This window comes from Kogia breviceps, chromosome X (genome assembly GCF_026419965.1).
Source record: "Kogia breviceps isolate mKogBre1 chromosome X, mKogBre1 haplotype 1, whole genome shotgun sequence".
NCBI lineage: Eukaryota > Metazoa > Chordata > Mammalia > Artiodactyla > Physeteridae > Kogia > Kogia breviceps.
The window spans coordinates 1,931,286-1,948,856 of record NC_081330.1 but is presented as its reverse complement, the minus strand read 5'-3'; the positions used below and the strand labels follow the sequence as shown (position 1 = coordinate 1,948,856).

Sequence of the window (17,571 nt, the reverse complement as noted above, 5' to 3'; positions counted from 1 at the left end):
CGGCGGAGGCGGGAGAGAGGAAGGGAGCTGGGTGCCCGCAAGGAGCCAAAGGGGCTGTTTGGCGGGGTGCCCTGGTGTCGGTGGTCTCCGGGCGCTGGTCTTCAGAGCTGGCCGGGGCCAGGAGCTGTGGACACGCGGGGAGGGCGGCTCGACCCTCCAACCACGAGGGACCTCGGGCGGAGCTGCCTGCTCTGGGCGCTGGGGCTCCGTGGGGAAGGGTCTTGTTCCTAAGAGGTGGGGGAAGGAGGGGGACGGGGTGGGCAGGGTCCTCCTGAAGAGCGGTGGAGCCTTTTCCTAGCTCAGAGTTCATGGAGCCTTTCCTCGTTCTGTGGTAGAAAGTGAGTAGAAGAGGGCGGGGGATTGTCCCGATTACCGAGTTGCAGAGCTATAGGCTTCGTAAGTCTGGGACCTGTGCTTCTTTCATCACATTATCTGTTGCTTCCCGTTCGTGGGTAGTTACTACCCCTAAGGCCTTGGTGAGCTGGTGGACACATACTGATAGCTCTGGCAGTCAGTCCAAACGTGAGGGAGGGGTGCCTCTAAAACTGTCCTATTTGTCATCTAACCTGCCTCCCAGATGCTAATGACGGTGCGCCAACACCTCTGTTCGTTGTAGACATGTAGCATTACTCTTCATGCTAGACAGACCGTGTCGTTTAACTAAAGCTCAACTGTTACACTCTGGGTGACATATGACTGTGGCTCTCGTGGTCTCCCTTTCCACAGTCAGGTTCTGCCTTTCAGCCTTATTTGATTTGTATTCTTTCTAGAAAAACCTCCCCCTGAATTAAGGCCAGGCACAGCACAGGTAATTTTGAGGTTTATACTGCAAGTGCTAAGAGCCCCCATTTCCCAGAGCACCAGTAGTTCAGGGTAGAACCTGGCCTTTCCTTTTCAGCTAGCCCTCACTCTTCCCCTTGTGTCCGATATCTGGGCCCACTGGTAAGAAAGCCTGCGTGCTCCTTCCTTTGGCACCAGAGGGAGATTAGAACCATGTATGCCCCTGACCACACGTGAGAAGTCTCACCTCGGCCCCACCTCCTCACCATGGTGAGACCCCGGGCTACTTTCTATCCTTGCTCTCACAAGTCACTTCACGACTGGTTGAGAGGCTTGTCCTGCTCTCTTGAGAACCCCTGATTCTGTTAAGTAATGAACCATTTCTTGACTTCTTGGGGGGGGGGTGGTGTCATTGGTCTCCACGTCCAAAGCAAATTTTGGGTGGGGGTCTACCTGTCTCTCAGGTTACATTGGTGGAAAATTATGTGCAAATCTATGGAACTGCCCCCCCACCTCCCACACACAACTAAGAGAGTCAATTACAGACAATATCACAGGAAGCATGGCAGAGATTAGAGCTGCTCTGAAAGATATAGGGGTGGTGGTCCCCATCATATCTCCATTTACTTTGCCATTCTGTTCAGTGCAGAAACTGGATGAATTCCGTAGAGTGGCTGTATACCCCAGGCTTCACCAACTAGTAATTCCAGTTGTGGATGCTGTGTCCTGGACGTGGTATGATTGCTCAAGCAGATGAATAAGGCCTTAGGTCCATGTTATGTGGCCATTGATTTGATGAGTGCATTCCTTTCTATTCCAACCAATCAAACAAAGAGGATAAGAAGCAGTTCACAATTATGTGGACATCTTTTTTTTTTTTTTCTTTCCAGTACGCGGGCCTCTCACTGTTGTGGCCTCTCCCGTCGCGGAGCACAGGCTCCGGACGCGCAGGCTCAGCGGCCATGGCTCACGGGCCTGGCCGCTCCACGGCACGTGGGATCTTCCCGGACCGGGGCACGAACCCGTGTCCCCTGCATCGGCAGGCGGACTCTCAACCACTGCGCCACCAGGGAAGCCCGTGGACATCTTTATTTACAATTTGGTCCACTACCTTGTTAACTCTCCTGCCCTGTGTTGTACCTGTGCTCTCTTATAACATAGTGCAAAGAGATGTGGGTCATCTAGACAGCCCATAGAACATCTCTCAGACCAGTTACACTGACACCATCATACTGATTGGACAGGAAGAGTAAGAGGCCTCTCTAAGACACATGGCCTCTCAAGAGCATGGGAGATAAACCCTATGAAGATTCAGGGACCTGACATTTCAGTGAAGTTTTTAGGAGTCCAGTAATCAGAGGCATGCCAGGATGCCCCCTCCAAAGTACAAGACAAGTCATTGCGTCTTGAGTCCTCCACCACAAAGAAGAAAGTAGCACACCTGGTAGGCCCCAGGATTATTGCTGCGGTCCATATATCAGGTGACGCAGAAGGCTGAGAGCTGGGGTGCAGGAAGGAACCTGCAGCAGAGCTGGGGTGCGGGAGAGGCGCCTGCATCAGAGGTGGGGTGAGGGAGAGGAAGCTGCGGCAGAGGTGGGGTGCGGGGGAGGAAGCTGCAGCAGGTCCAGGCTGCAGTGCAAACAGCCGTGTGGACCATCTTTTATGACAGACCCCATGGTGTCAGAGGTATCAGTAATGGGCAAGGAGGCAGTGTCAAGTTCAAGGCCAGCCCCTGTAAGAGAACTGCCACTCAGTCCTCTGGGCTTCTGGAGGAGGGCCATGCCATCAGCATCAGAGATTACATGTCTTTCTAGAAATAGCCTCTGGTGTGTTTCTGGGCCCTGGTAGAGACAGATGCTTGACTATGGGACACCAAGTGACTCTGTGTCTGGAACTTCTCATCATGAGCTGGATCCTGTCAAGTCAAAATCAGATGGCCGATCAGCAAGTCACTGTAGGATGGAAGTGGTGCATCTGGAAGGCAGCCTGGGCAGGGACAGAGGTATGAGCAAGCTCTGTTACCCATCACAGTCACACCAGAGCTCCCCCCTCAGCTCGCACTATGGCCACATGACCCCATACAGCCAGATGAAGGAGGAGGAAAAGGCCAAAGCTTGGCTTTTGGATGCATTTGCTTGGTCTTTGGATACATGTTGAAAATGGATGGCAATTACATTCTAGCCACACCTAGGGATGTCCCTGAAAGAAGAGGGGGAGCGAAGATCTAAAGCCCTAAATGGGTTAGGGTGGAGGTACAAGGGGTGTTTTTTTGTTCTTCTTTTGTCTGTGTCCCGGTTTTATTGTTTTGCAGCAGAATGCCCAACATTGAACATAATTGCAAATATTTGGCTGTGCCAAAAATAATAATGCTTAAGTACAAATGGGAGACATGATTTTTAAAAATAAATACTTAAATAGAAGTTGGTCCTATGACCACCTGAAGTCTAGGTCTGGTAGGAGCTGCCTCTCCTGTGGACCCGTGAAGACATCATGATTCCACTCCCTTCCTAATCAATACACGGACACAGGGTGCCAATGGTCGTGGTCACATTGAGCCTTTTGCCAGAGCCACCTCCAGCTCTCCACAAACAATGGTGAAATTTCTCGAAAGTCAATGGTCCATAAAAGTTAAGTATTCTACATGGTTCTCTTGGTCTGTGTGTCCAGCGGGGTGGGGCCTAGATGACCTCCTTCAGGTCATCGTATAGGACCAGCATGAAGGCACCACCCATGAAGCAGAGGACGTTGGACAGGCGCCCTTGAAGAAGGCTTTGCCCCTTTCATCTTTGAAGATCTTTTGCTAGCAGTTAAGGGTCCCCCTGTACGTGACGTTGGCTCCTTTGTGCCCTGACTGCAACATCATCCGCCACCACTTGGTGTTGAAGGGGTAGGAGACCATGCTGGCCACCGCTGTCGTGTTCTCGGAGTCAAGGAGCATGACTTTGGCACTGTCGTCGTACATGCCGAAGTAGGTGGCCTGGTAGATGATGACCCTCCCCGCACGGAGATGCTGAAGCGCTGGCATAGACCCCGGATACCATCAGACCTGGCGATCTTCACCAGTCTCCTAATCCTTTGAACTCGATGTCAGATTTCCCGAAGTCAGCCGCCAGGTGGGTTCTGGTGAAATCCAGGGGGTAGACGAAGCAACAGGGAGGTGGCTCTGGCCACCCCACCAGAGGCCAGATTGCCAACAAAATACTTCCAGAACTGCGTGTGCTTGTCCAAGGCCCCCAGGAAGATCTGCTTGTGCTTATCCTTGTAGGGGGAGTTGAGGACTTGAGTGGGAAGTAGCGGATGACCCAGGTTGTCCGTCCAGAAGGACAGCACACCCTGCTCCTTGGGGGTGCGCCGATGCAGTCCACGATGCCCTTGGACTGCTTGTTGGCTGCGACCTGCTTGCTGGTGCACTGCACCTGCACAGCAGTTTTACCCACTCCATCGGGGCCACGGCCATCCTGGAGATGGTGGCGGCAATGCCTCTGGCCAGGAAGTCCTTGGCAAAGGAGAGGGCCTATTTCGTTGTGGCAGCTCAGTGAGTGGAGAACAGAGCGGAGGCACAGAGAGCTGGAGGGTGGGCGCTGCTGCTCAGCCCTGTTGCCGCTGGGACTGAGAAACAGGCCTGGCATCCCATACAAGATGGTACACTGTCCGGGGATATACTTCAGACGGAAGGATGTGTCTGAGTGGGCGCGTGAGCGTGGGATCCTCTGGTATCACACGCTGCACCACCCAGAAGCTGCTAGCTTTGTAGCATGCCACAACGTCCCGCTGAAGGTGCAGCTGAAGCACATGCTTAGAGGTGATACTCTGCAGTGATGGGGTGCCATCCTCCAGGATGCAACATATGCACTGTATCTGAGACCTCCATGTGGCACTGTGTCCCCAATAGGAAGAATACGTGGGACTGGGAGCCAAGGGGTGGAAGCCAGAGTGGCCCCACTTTCCATCTTTCCTAGTGACCTGCTCAGGTGGACATCGTGTGTCACATCTCCTTAGCTCTGGACTTTGCAGGAGAGGATATTCTGGTCCCTAAAGACAGCGCGCTCTCACCAGGAGACACAGCCAGAGTCCTGTGGTGCTTATAGATAGGACTGCTGCCCAGCATTTTTTTTGCTCCCTGTGGCCAGAGACCAGCAGGCAGGAAGAGTCGCCATTTCCGCAGGGGTAACCGACACTTATCAAGGAAGAGGCAGAGCTGCTCTTACCGCTGGGGCAGGCAGGGATATGTGCGGGACACAGATGACGTGCTTAGGCGACTCTTGGCGCTCATTTGCCCAGTTGTGCCTGTGAATGGCCAAGTGCAGCGATTCTGCCCCGAGAAGGGTACGGATACCAGGGACTCAGACCTCAGGGATGAAGGAAAGTGACCAAGACTGCAGAGGTGATAGCAGAGGGTGGGGGAGGTAATGAGTAGCTGTTGCAGCTGCGAGACCAACTGCATCAATGGTGCCGTGCTTGGTCCCACCAATTTCTCTCTTCTCAGTGGACACTCAAGAAGACAGGCACACGGGAACCACAGAGAAACTGCTCCCTGAACATATGTATATGGAATAGTGGATCTGTGTGGCACAAGGGATGGACTGGGGCAGCTATGGAAGTTCACCACTTAGATGTCACTGTAAGAGAGGAGTGCCGTCAGCTGACAGCATCCAGATGCAATGCTTTCAGGATCCGCTGCAGCATTTGCACAGAGGTCATGCTATTCCCAGGCAGCACCCAGTCTACGACTTAGCTCAGCAAGGCTACTAGGATTATTTCTGCTCAATGTGGGACTCCTCAATGGGCCGTCTTGGCACCAGAGCTCCCGGTGGGCTGGCCAAGACTTTCTCAAAGCTGCACCATCATCTAAGGTGCTCCCTTCCAGCCCATCTCCCTCTCCTTCCACAGGTGTTGAACATTCACTGTGGTCTGAAGGCTCTTCCTGACTACCCCCCTTGATCTTTCTCAATAAATCTTTGGCACTTTCTAACTCCATCTTGGCTTCCTGGAGGACCTGAACTGACACATTTCATTTGAGGCTAGAGAACTCCTCCTTCTCTTCCTTCATGGTGAAGGTAGGAGAAAAGCCAAAACACTCTTTCCTCCTAAAAATCTCCTTTAAAAATTAGCTTCGGAATATTTTATCTTCTCTTAAATAGCATTGATGGGATGGTGCTTTCTGAAGTGGCTTTGCCATATTTTAGTAAATTCAGCACTGGAGGGGGTTTATTTGAGGGATTTGGGAGCTGATCACATGCAACAAGCTTTATTGGGTTGCATGTGCTCCGTAGCATGAGACCATCCAGAGGCTTATGGGTGGGCTAAGGAAACACTACCCAGAAGGAGAGGAGGGTAAGGTAACTGTTAAGGGTGAGGAATCAGAGAGGAGGCTCTTAAATGTCTTGGTGGTGGCACTCAGCAGCATGGCAGGGAGTCTCTAGATCAGAGAATTCTTAAGGGCAGCGGTGGCTTGGTGTCTTATCAATGGCCAGCAGATGTGGGGTAAGGTGTCCTGGGAATTGCAAGGCACGCAGCCCCTAACTGACTAATAATCTGCTGGTTTGGGCTATTTTAAAAATAATTTAATGTGTAAAACCTGGAGTTAGGCACCAGTGAGATTTTGAGCTAATGAATCTCAGCCTGCGATGAAGAAATAGAAAAGTGAGGGGCCAATACACAGAGGCCATCTGAGGCTGATTTATATAACAAGCATTTTGATGTATTTCTGTTGAGAAAACAGACTGTGCAGGCACTTAGCACCTCCTGTCCTCAGGTTTGGGCTAAAACCCTGAGGAGACAGGCAACATTCCATTTAGCATCCTGTTACATATTTAATAAATATGTATTCAATAAATATGTATATAGCTGTGGTCTGCCATGCATTGCCCCAGGCGCTAGAGAGACAATGGAGAGCGAAACCACTCATGGTTCCCGCCGTCATGGAGTTTTTGTTTTGTTTTGTTTTTTGCAGTACGCGGGCCTCTCACTGCTGTGGACTCTCCCGCTGCGGAGCACCGGCTCCGGACGCGCAGGCTCAGCGGCCACGGCTCACGGGCCCAGCCGCTTCGCGGCACGTGGGATCCTCCCGGACCGGGGCACGAACCCGCGTCCCCTGCATCGGCAGGCGGACTCTCAACCACTGCGCCACCAGGGAAGCCCATCATGGAGCTTTGAATTGCGGGAGGAATTGCACAAATACACGTGTAATCATTATGTTAAGTGCTTGAGAAAGGCAAGTACTACAAGACTGCTACAAGAGTGTGTTAGAGAGGAACTTAAGTTAGATGGAGGCAGGGGTGCCCGTGGAGGTGCCCTTGGTGAAGGGACATGAATGCTGAGACCTGAAGGATGAGTAGGAGTTGGCCAGGCAAAGAGCGAGCTCCGGCTAAAAGAACAGAGTATGCAATGGGCGCAAAAGTGACCTCGACCTCAGCCACACACTTCTGCTGTCGCTCTCCAGGCTTTGTCATGTCCCGTAACTGCCCCCACCTGGATAATCAGACTGTGGTCATTTTCCAACCTCTGCAGGGCCTTCAGGCATTGCCTTTCTCTGTCTCTACCTATCTGTCAGCCATCTCCTTTTTCACTTAATCTTTATTTAAATGACTTTACTCAGGTATAATTAAAAGGCGCATATTTAAAGTGTACAGTTTGATAAAGCTTTCTCATACCCTTTCGCAGTCCCTCCCTCCTGTATCCTCCAACCTTGCTAAACTCACTTATTACTTCTAGTAGCTTTTTCTTGGTAGATTCTATGAGATTTTTCTACATAGAAAATGTTGTCCAGATAACAGCAGTTCGACTTCTTTTCTAATAATGAATACCTTTTCTTTCTTTCTCTTAACATGAGACAAAACTCTTCTCTGTCTTAGAAAGGCTTTCTGCTTAGCTCCTTAGCTTCTGACTCAGTCCTCTACCTCTTCTTTGACATTGCAATCTTGGCTCCTTAAGTCTCCAATTTTGTGTCTCCAGGCCTGTGAGACCACTGAAAGCTGTGCTGGTCTTTTGGTCCCCAGATATATCCATCTACCCGCATGAAGCCTGGATTCTCAGCCTCCTTCACTGCCCTAGAATTGGCAAATGTCCCCAGAGGAGAAGCAGCCGCAAAGGATCAGTGAACCGTCCCATGGTTCTCCTTTCTCCTGCACGCCGACCCCTTACGTTCTCATCACTTCACGAGGTCTCAGTAGTTTAAACTGATCTTTTTCGTCATATTTTTTAAAATTGTTTTTGCTATTTAGAATGCTATTATTAAATATTGCATGTATACAAAAGAAAGATAATGTATCGTGTACATTAACAGTCCAAGGAATAGTAGAAAAGCAAACGCCCAGAGAAGAACAAACCGAACTCTCTATTCCATCTATTCCTTTAGCTCTAACCTCTGTGCTTATAGTCCTGCTGGCTCTGAACCTCTGTCTCTTCAATCAGCAAAAGAACATTGCCTGTAGCCTGAAATATACAATAGTCTTTTCTCAAGGCTCTGCCTCCCAGGCTTAACCTTTAAAGCCATAACACCTTCATTCATATAGACATAAAAAGTTATAGAACAGAAAATAAAATATGTCTTATTGAAGGTTTACAGGAACTTTGTGACCTGACCTACGTGGACACGTGCAAGAACAAGGGACTCTCACATCCTCTCTGAGGTCTGGCCGGCACCAAGACGGCTGCAACAACCAGCCACACCCTCTCCCCTTTCAGTATAAAACAGGTCTGAGCTCTGACGTGGGTAAAATGGTTCTTTCGGATATGAATCTGCGATCTTCTCAGTCTGCTGGCTTTCTGAATGAAGTCGCTCTTCCTTACCTCACCACCTTGTGTCTCCAATTATTGGCCTGTCATGCCGAACAGTATGAGCTTGGACTCGGTAACAAACCCACCATGAAGCTAAGCTTTAGGTACAGAGCCCCCTTGACCCTCCTCACTTATATTCAGTCCTAGTCCACCCTCATGCCACTATTCTACATTATTGTTATTTTTAAAGATTCATTTAAAATGAGATATAATTGACATATAACTGTGTAACTTTAAGGCATACAATGTGTTGACTTCATACATTTATATGTTGAAATGTGCTACCTACTTAGGGTTAGCTAACATGTCTGTCACATCACATTATTAGCATTTATTTTTTGTGATGGGAACACGTGTCATGTTTTTTTTTTTTTTTTTTTTTTTTTTTTTTTTTTTTTGTGGTATGCGGGCCTCTCACTGCTGTGGCCTCTCCCGTTGCGGAGCACAGGCTCCGGACGCGCAGGCGCAGCGGCCATGGCTCACGGGCTTAGTTGCTCCGCGGCATGTGGGATCTTCCCGGACCAGGGCACGAACCCGTGACCCCTGCATCGGCAGGCGGATTCTCAACCACTGCGCCACCAGGGAAGCCCACGTGTCATGTTTTAATGGGATTTTCCTGTGGTTCTCTACAAGAGCATTTGTCTGCCAAAAGCTACCTGTGAAACCCATAAGCAGAGGTCAAATCAATAAAATCATGACCCCTTCAATGTTTCTCAAATTTTACCACCTGTTCTCATCTCTTCTACCAACATGTACTCCAAATTATGACCATATATCCCTTATAATAGTCCAATAGCCTCCTAAATTGATCTTATGTCCACTTTGCCTCCTTCTTATGCATTCCTCATATAGCAGCCAGAATTATTTTCTTTTTTTTCCTGTACGCGGGCCTCTCACCGTTGTGGCCTCTCCCGTTGCGGAGCACAGGCTCCGGACGCACAGGCTCAGCGGCCACGGCTCACGGGCCCGGCCGCTCCGCGGCACGTGGGATCCTCCTCGACCGGGACACGAACCCCGTGTCCCCTGCATCGGCAGGCGGGCTCTCAACCACTGCACCACCAGGGAAGCCCCATAATCTGCTTTCCAGCACTGATTTCCTGTCTTAGCTCTCTTATTACTTCATTTCATAGTTCCTTTGGTCATCTTTTTCTAGCATCTCTAAATGGGCCGTTAGCTCACTGATTTTATGTTCTGACTCTTTTCTAACAGAAGCATTTAGAGGAATACAGTTTCCTCCTGTCGTTTTTTGCTGCCTCCCACTGATTTTGCTAAGTTATGTTCTTTTAGTTTTCAGTTGGAAATATTTTCTAAGTCCCTCTGTGATTTTTTTCTTTGATCCATGGGTTTCCCAATATTTAAAGATATATTACCATTAGTACCATCAAATAAAATTTCCCCAGGATGAGAAAACTTATCATGCAAAATTGCAATACTGTTAAATGTATGGAGAGCGTCCTCACCCCCACCCCCCGCCGCGGCGGGAGCTCCCCTAACGCCGACCGCACCCGGGCCCGGGAGTCCTCCCCATCGACCCCCGCCTCAGCCAGGAGCAGCTCCTCCTTCCTCCCGCCACACACACCGGCCCTTAGTCCCCCCCACCCGTCTCAGCCCATGGGGGGGGGGAGCGTCCCGTCCTCCCCACCCCCACAGCCAGTCGTCCTCTCCTCTGGCCCCCAAAGCCGGCCCCACCCGCCCGGCAGGAAGCCCTCCGCCCCGCGCCGCCCCCACGCTTAGCCATTAGCCCCACCCTCTGCACCCCGACTCCAGAACGGCCCCCACCAGCCACCCCGGCAGACAGCGGTCCTCCCCTCGGACCCGCACACTGCGGGACCCTTCCCTCAGCACCCCTTCGGCCCGCTGCCCTCAGCCGCCCCTCCCCCACTCCCAATCGGGCAGCCCGTAGCCCTCCCCCCAACTCCACTCCTTCCCACGGCCCCCCCGGGGTACCTGCGGAGTCCTGCCCCCGGCAAAGCCCCCGCCTGGCTCCTGACTTGCTCTGACTCTGTGGATGACTCCGGAGTCCCGCTCAGGACGGGCTGAAGAGCTAGCTCGTCTGGGCACTGCAGCCAGCAACTGAGCAGCCGACCGTCCCGGGCACTCTCTGCGAACGCCAAATCCGTTTCCGGGTGCTCCCGGAAGTCCCAGGAAGGTGAGGGAGAACGTTCTAGACGTCTCTTTCCACAGAAAGTCGTTGGATCAGAAGAGCACGTGAGGAGGCGCTTTGCGACGGAAGCAGCAGTAGGCATGCGCACTGAGGGCCTGAGGTCCCAAGGCTTGGCGCCTGCGGAAGCAAAAGACACGCCCACTGGCCTTCCACCAATAGGAAGGCCTCCCTGCAAGGCTGCGGAGTTGGAGGAGCAAACTTGGCGATGCAGAGCCCATGGGAGCACACGGGTCAATTTGTCTTTACAGGTGGGTGGCTACTGTGATTGTTAATGTCATAAAGCTATTCTTTTCTCTTTCTCTGTGTTTTTAAATTTATGTATTTTTTATACAGCAGGTTCTTATTAATTATCCCTTTTATACATATTAGTGTACATATGTCAGTCCCAATCTCTCAGTTCATCCCAGCACCACCCCCCCGCCCCCACCACTTTCCCACCTTGGTTTCCATACGTTTGTGCTCTACATCAGTGTCTCTATTTCTGCCCTGCAAACCGGTTCATGTGTACCATTTTTCTAGGTTCCACATATATGCATTAATATACAATATTTGTTTTTCTCTTTCCGACTTCATTCACTCTGTATGACAGTCTCTGGATCCATCGACGTCTTTACAAATGACCCTATTTCGTTCCTTTGTACAGCTGAGTAATCAAGTAATAGTAATAAAGCTCCTCTTTATATGGACTGATTTCTTGTCTAGTTGTATCAACTAGCTAGCCATCTTCTCACATGGCAGAAGGGAATGAGGCAGCTGTCTGGGGTCTCTTTTATAAGGGAACTAATGTCATTCACGAGGGCTCCCCGCACATGGGCTAATCACTTCCCAAGGCCCCACCTCCAAATCCCATCCCTCTGGGGGTTAGAAGTTAACAGGTGAATGAGGGGGAGAGGTTTACAAATATTCAGTCCATAGCACTGTCGGTCCATCCCTTTTTGCTCCTATGTTCCCTCTTTCCTGCCTGAGATAAGCAATTTTTTCAATTACATTTCAAGGTATCTACTGCCTTTTCAGGCAATTATCGCTTTTTGCTAAAACTTTACAATTCACCTATGAAATGGAAGAAAAACCCTCACCATGTCTGGGTCTGCAAAGTGCCTACCCTACCTCTCACTGGAGAGGTGTCCCATGGGTGCTGAGCAGGAATCTGACTCTGGACCCCCACCTACCCCCGACAGCAGCCCTTTCCCTCCATTGGCCACAGCAGAGGCCAGACTCAGCAGAAACTTTCAGGGAAATTTATTCAAGAAAAACACTGACTGAAACCATTGAACAGAGGGCATAACAACACACACAGGAACTTCTAACGGCCACCGGAGCCCACGGGTCCCGGCCCACCCCAGGGTCCCCAACAAGGTGCGTCCGCTACACCCCACCCGGCGGCCCTCCATCCCCCCCAGTCTCCCTTCCTCAGGGCCCCGCGGGTGGCCTCTCGCCAGGAAGATGGGCGCCTGCAATGCCCACTCCCCATGGGGCAGCCCCTCCCGCTCTGGCTCACATGTGCCTATGGTGGGCACAGGACCGTCCCACAGCAGGGCACGTGCCAGTGACCCAACGACGGGTGTCCCGAGGAGTAACGGGGTGGCCCAGCAGAACACAGGCCCCGGGGGCCTCCCGCAGACCTCCTGCAGCCCCGGTCCAGGTCTTCCTTCCCAAGGTCCCGGGTGGGCTCCCAGGTCCTGGGGTGGGCGCTGGCTGTGACCTCGTCCATCCCGTCCTTCCCGCCGGCTCCTGGGACTGGGCTCGGGGTCTCCGTGCCGGGCCGGAGCGGGGGAAACTGCTCATAGTAGAACAAACGCAAATTTCTACAACAACAAGCAGCGCCGGGCCTGCATCTACGCCCAGAAAGCACACGTTGAGCTCACGACACTGGCCCACACAGACCAGAGCCTTGGCTGGCACGTGTCGTACCTCAGGGCTCTCCGGGGGGGCGATGGCTAGGGTGTGTGTGTTGGGGGGGAGGGGAGCGGGGGCTGGGGGGGTTCCTTGACACCTGGGTCCCTCTGGGGCCTACAGGGACACATTGGGGCTCGCCAGGACAGGGAGCAGCCTGCCCAGGGGATGACGAACAGGGGTCCCCTCTCGGGAGGGAGGCCCAGGCACCTTGAGTGGCCCCTAACATGGGGCCAGGAGGCTGCCAGGGCTGGCCTCCCCCTGCCTCCAAGCCTGGGGGCCCCGGGGCCTGCTGAGCCTACTGGCCCGAGGACGACCCCGGGGGGCTCATCTCTGCAGCCCCGTCCTCATTTCCTGGCTCTTCTGGGACATGCTGGAGCCCCTCCTCAGGGGTCTCCTCGGCCTGCTGGCCTCCTGCCTGGGCGAGGCCCTCTGGCTCCCAGCCAGGACCTCCTGGGGCCACCGGGGAAGCACTGCCCATCCGGCCAGGCATGGGGACTCCGCGGGCATGTGTGGGTCCTGCCGGACCTAGGCCCGCAGGGCCGGGAGCTCTTCCACCTTCCTGAGTGGCCGCGGAGGCCTTGCTGGTCTCCCCAGGGCCAGGGGCTGCCCTGGCGGCACCATGGTCTTCAGGGCCCGCCTCGCCAGCCTTGGCAGTGCCCGCAACTGCCTCACTGGCCTCTTCGGGCGCCGGGTGGTCCTCGGCGCTACCTTGCTTGGAAAGGGCGGCCTGGGTGGAGGTATCTTCACCGGCCGGGGAGGCCTTGGTGCCATCCACAGTGGTGCCCGCGGTGATGGCCTCATGGGCCGCGGCGGCCTGGGAGGCTGCTGCCAGGACTCCAACGTCCACACGGGCCTCTTCTTCCCCTGGGAACAGCTCCCTGCTAGCCAGGGCGGCCTCGCAGGCCTCGGTCATCTGGAGGAGCCGCAGCATCCGCACGAAGCCGGGAGGCCTGGTCATCAGCTGCGTCCTCAGCGTCTGCTGGAGCGTGTCGTTCAGCCGGGCCCGCATCAGCACCTGCCGGGCGCGCACCTGGTCCGCCACGGCCGGGAGGATGGCCCCCTTCTCCAGGGCCGACTGCAGCAGGCCTTCCAGGCGCATCACGTACGCAGGGAGAGTCTCCTCGGGCCGCTGGGCACAGGTCAGGAACTTCAGCCGAGCGCTCTCCCGGGGGTCCGTGTTCCCAAACACCTGCACCAGCGCGGCCAGGCAGTCCTGGGCGGCCAGCTCGGGATCTTCCGCCAGGAGGCCGCGCAGGACGTCCAGCGCGGGGCCGCGCAGGCTCTCCACCAGCCTCCTCCTCCTCTCCCCCTCAGACACGTGGCGCCACAGGTGCAGCATGTCGCTGGCCTGCTCCAGCCAGCTCTCAAAGGACTCTTCCCCGTGGCCCGGCTCTTGCATCCCAGAGAAGGTTCCCAGCTCCTGGGAGCCCGCGGTGTCTGGCACGGCCTGCAAGGCCTGCCTCCACTGCTGGGTCCAGGGCGCCGCCTCACCCATGGCGCCTGCCGCTTCCACAGCTGCTTCCTCAGCCGCGGTCATTGCCTCGCCCGCGGGTCCTGCCATACTCGGAAGTGCTGCCTCGCCTGCAACATTTCCTTCACCTGCAGCTCCCTCGTCGTCTGACACTCCTGCTTCACCTTCAGCTCCTGCTTGACCCTCAACCCCTGCCTCACCTCCAGCCCCTTCCTCACCTGTACCTCCTGCCTCACCTGCACCTCCTGCCTCACCTGCACCTCCTGCCTCACCTGCAGCTCCTGCCTCACCTGCACCTCCTGCCTCACCTGCAGCTCCCTCCTCACCTGCAGCTCCTTCCTCGCCTCCAGCCCCTGCCTCACCTCCAGCCCCTCCCTCACCTGCACCTCCTGCCTCACCTGCAGCTCCTGCCTCAACTCCAGCTCCTTCCTCACCTCCCGCTGCCACCTCACCTAAGCCTTCCTCCTCACCTGCGTCTCCCTCCATACCTGCGGCTCCCGCCTCCCCTACAGCTTCCTCCTCACCCGCAGTTCCTGAGTGACCTGCAGTTCCTGCCTCACCTGCCCTGCCAACCACTGCTTGTCTCTGGGGCTGTGCAGGGAAACTGGGTCTATCCTGTGACTCAGCATCAGGGGCCTGGGGCAGGCAGGCCACAGTCCAGGGCCCCCCCTTGCCTGGTATTTGGCGGGGGATCAAGCTTCGATTTATATACTCAGCAAACTCGACCAGGGCAACCCTCGACCCCAGCTCCTTTCTGTAGCCCTTGCGCAGCACTCGGTACCTGCCCAGGGAACGCAGGGCAGCCTGCACAGCCTCCTGGAATTCCTGGTCTTCAACGTCGTCTGGGACGCCCAGGATGAGCAGAGATCGCTGAGCGTTCACGCCCATCGACCTGCACCAGTCCCGCAGTATCGCCAGAGCCATCGCCATCGCCGAGGACCTGAGGGTGGGGGGAAGCGATCCAACAGGTGTGCACAGACTGCTGAAGTGTGGGAATCGGCCTGAGGGTGCAAAGAGGAGAGAATCATGTTTGTGCCACACAGCCCACCCTACAGCCGCTCACAGCAGCAGCCTGGAGCACCTCCCGGCCCTGTTTTGTTTGCTTGACTTTAGGAACCTTTTTCGATAAATTAAATTTTCTTACACAATGGAAGGCTAGGGACTTCCCTGGTGGCACAGTGGTTAAGAATCCACCTGCCAGTGCAGGGGACACGGGTTCGATTCCTGGTCCGGGAAGATCCCACTTGCCGCGGAGCAACTAACCCCACGCGCCACAACCACTGACCCAGCGCTCTAGAGCCCACGAGCCATAACTACTGAGCCCACGTGACACAACCACTGAAGCCCACATGCCTGGAGCCTGTGCTCCGCAACAAGAGAAGCCACCGTAATGAGAGGCCCGCGCACCTCAACGAAGAGTAGCCCCCGCTCGCCGCGACGAGAGAAAGTCCGCGGGCAGCTACGAAGACCCAATGCATCCAAAAGTAAAAATAAATTTTTAAAAAAATAATAAAAGAGCACTTGTTGTATACGACACAAGAAACAGTAATAAAATAGAATAAAATATTTTTTAAAAATAGATAGATAGAAGGCTCATCACCTTTTCTACATTTCTGGCATCAGTTTTAGGAAGCTGCCTTTTCCCCAAGGCATTTTTCAAGTCTTCCAATTTTTTAGCATAAATATTTCCATAATATCCCTATACTCTCTTTTGAATATACATCTGATCCGTAACATTAGCCCTGTTTCATTCTGGATATTGGTGATTAGCATTCTTTCTATTTTTCCTTGATTCATCTTTCTAGGGCTTTCTCAGTTTTCTTGCTCTTTTGAAAGAAGAGCATGGCTTTTTTGTTCATTGTGTCCATAATTTGCATTTTTTTTTTTTCCTGTACGCGGGTCTCTCACCGTTGTGGCCTCTCCCGTTGCGGAGCACAGGCTCCGGACGCGCAGGCTCAGCGGCCACGGCTCACGGGCCCGGCCGCTCCGCGGCACGTGGGATCCTTCCGGACCAGGACACGAACCCCGTGTCCCCTGCATCGGCAGGCAGGCTCTCAACCACTGCGCCACCAGGGAAGCCCCATAATTTGCTTTCCAGCACTGATTTCCTGTCTTAGCTCTTTTATTACTTCATTTCATAGTTCCTTTGGTCATCTTTTTCTAGCATCTCTAAATGGACCGTTAGCTCACTGATTTTATGTTCTGACTCTTTTCTAACAGAAGCATTTAGAGGAATACAGTTTCCTCCTGTCGTTTGTTGCTGCCTCCCACTGATTTTGCTAAGTTGTGTTCTTTTAGTTTTCAGTTGGAAATATTTTCTAAGTCCCTCTGTGATTTTTTTCTTTGATCCATGGGTTTCCCAATATTTAAAGATATATTACCATTAGTACCATCAAATAAAATTTCCCCAGAATGAGAAAACTTATCATGCAAAATTGCAATACTGTTAAATGTATGGAGAGCGTCCTCACCCCCACCCCCCGCCGCGGCGGGAGCTCCCCTAACGCCTACCGCACCCGGGCCCGGGAGTCCTCCCCATTGACCCCCGCCTCAGCCAGGAGCAGCTCCTCCTTCCTCCCGCCACACACAGCGGCCCTTAGTCCTCCCCTCCCGTCTCAGCCCATGGGGGGGGGGAGCGTCCCGTCCTCCCCACCCCCACAGCCAGTCGTCCTCTCCTCTGGCCCCCAAAGCCGGCCCCACCCGCCCGGCAGGAAGCCCTCCGCTCCGCGCCGCCCCCACGCTTAGCCATTAGCCCCACCCTCTGCACCCCGACTCCAGAACGGCCCCCACCAGCCACCCCGGCAGACAGCGGTCCTCCCCTCGGACCCGCACACTGCGGGACCCTTCCCTCAGCACCCCTTCGGCCCGCTGCCCTCAGCCGCCCCTCCCCCACTCCCAATCGGGCAGCCCGTAGCCCTCCCCCCAACTCCACTCCTTCCCACGGCCCCTCCGGGGTACCTGTGGAGTCCTGGCCCCGGCGAAGCCCCCGCCTGGCTCCTGACTTGCTCTGACTCTGTGGATGACTCCGGAGTCCCGCTCAGGACGGGCTGAAGAGCTAGCTCGTCTGGGCACTGCAGCCAGCAACTGAGCAGCCGACCGTCCCGGGCACTCTCTGCGAACGCCAAATCCGTTTCCGGGTGCTCCCGGAAGTCCCAGGAAGGTGAGGGAGAACGTTCTAGACGTCTCTTTCCAGAGAAAGTCGTTGGATCAGAAGAGCACGTGAGGAGGCGCTTTGCGACGGAAGCAGCAGCAGGCATGCGCACTGAGGGCCTGAGGTCCCAAGGCTTGGCGCCTGCGGAAGCAAAAGACACGCCCACTGGCCTTCCACCAATAGGAAGGCCTCCCTGCAAGGCTGCGGAGTTGGAGGAGCAAACTTGGCGAGCAGAGCCCATGGGAGCACACGGGTCAATCTGTCTTTACAGGTGGGTGGCTACTGTGATTGTTAATGTCTTAAAGCTATTCTCTTTCTCTGTTTTTTGAA

General features: G+C 54.2%; 1 protein-coding gene and 1 pseudogene across 1 annotated transcript; both read right to left on the bottom strand.

Annotated features, from left to right (window-relative positions):
- Positions 1-3,458: 3,458 nt before the first annotated feature.
- LOC131748807 (ADP/ATP translocase 3-like) lies at positions 3,459-12,434 on the bottom strand (annotated as a pseudogene).
- A 211-nt stretch (positions 12,435-12,645) lies between these two features.
- LOC131747670 (paraneoplastic antigen Ma6F-like) lies at positions 12,646-15,020 on the bottom strand. The gene has a single exon (XM_059049616.2). It carries the CDS (start codon positions 15,018-15,020, stop codon positions 12,915-12,917), a length of 2,106 nt encoding a protein of 701 aa, XP_058905599.1. The 3' UTR covers positions 12,646-12,914.
- Between the last annotated feature and the right edge of the window lie 2,551 nt (positions 15,021-17,571).

What these genes read in the sequence shown, in the direction of transcription:
- LOC131747670 (XM_059049616.2), bottom strand. Translation starts at nt 15,020, where the DNA reads ATGGCGATGGCTCTGGCGATACTGCGGGACTGGTGCAGGTCGATGGGC.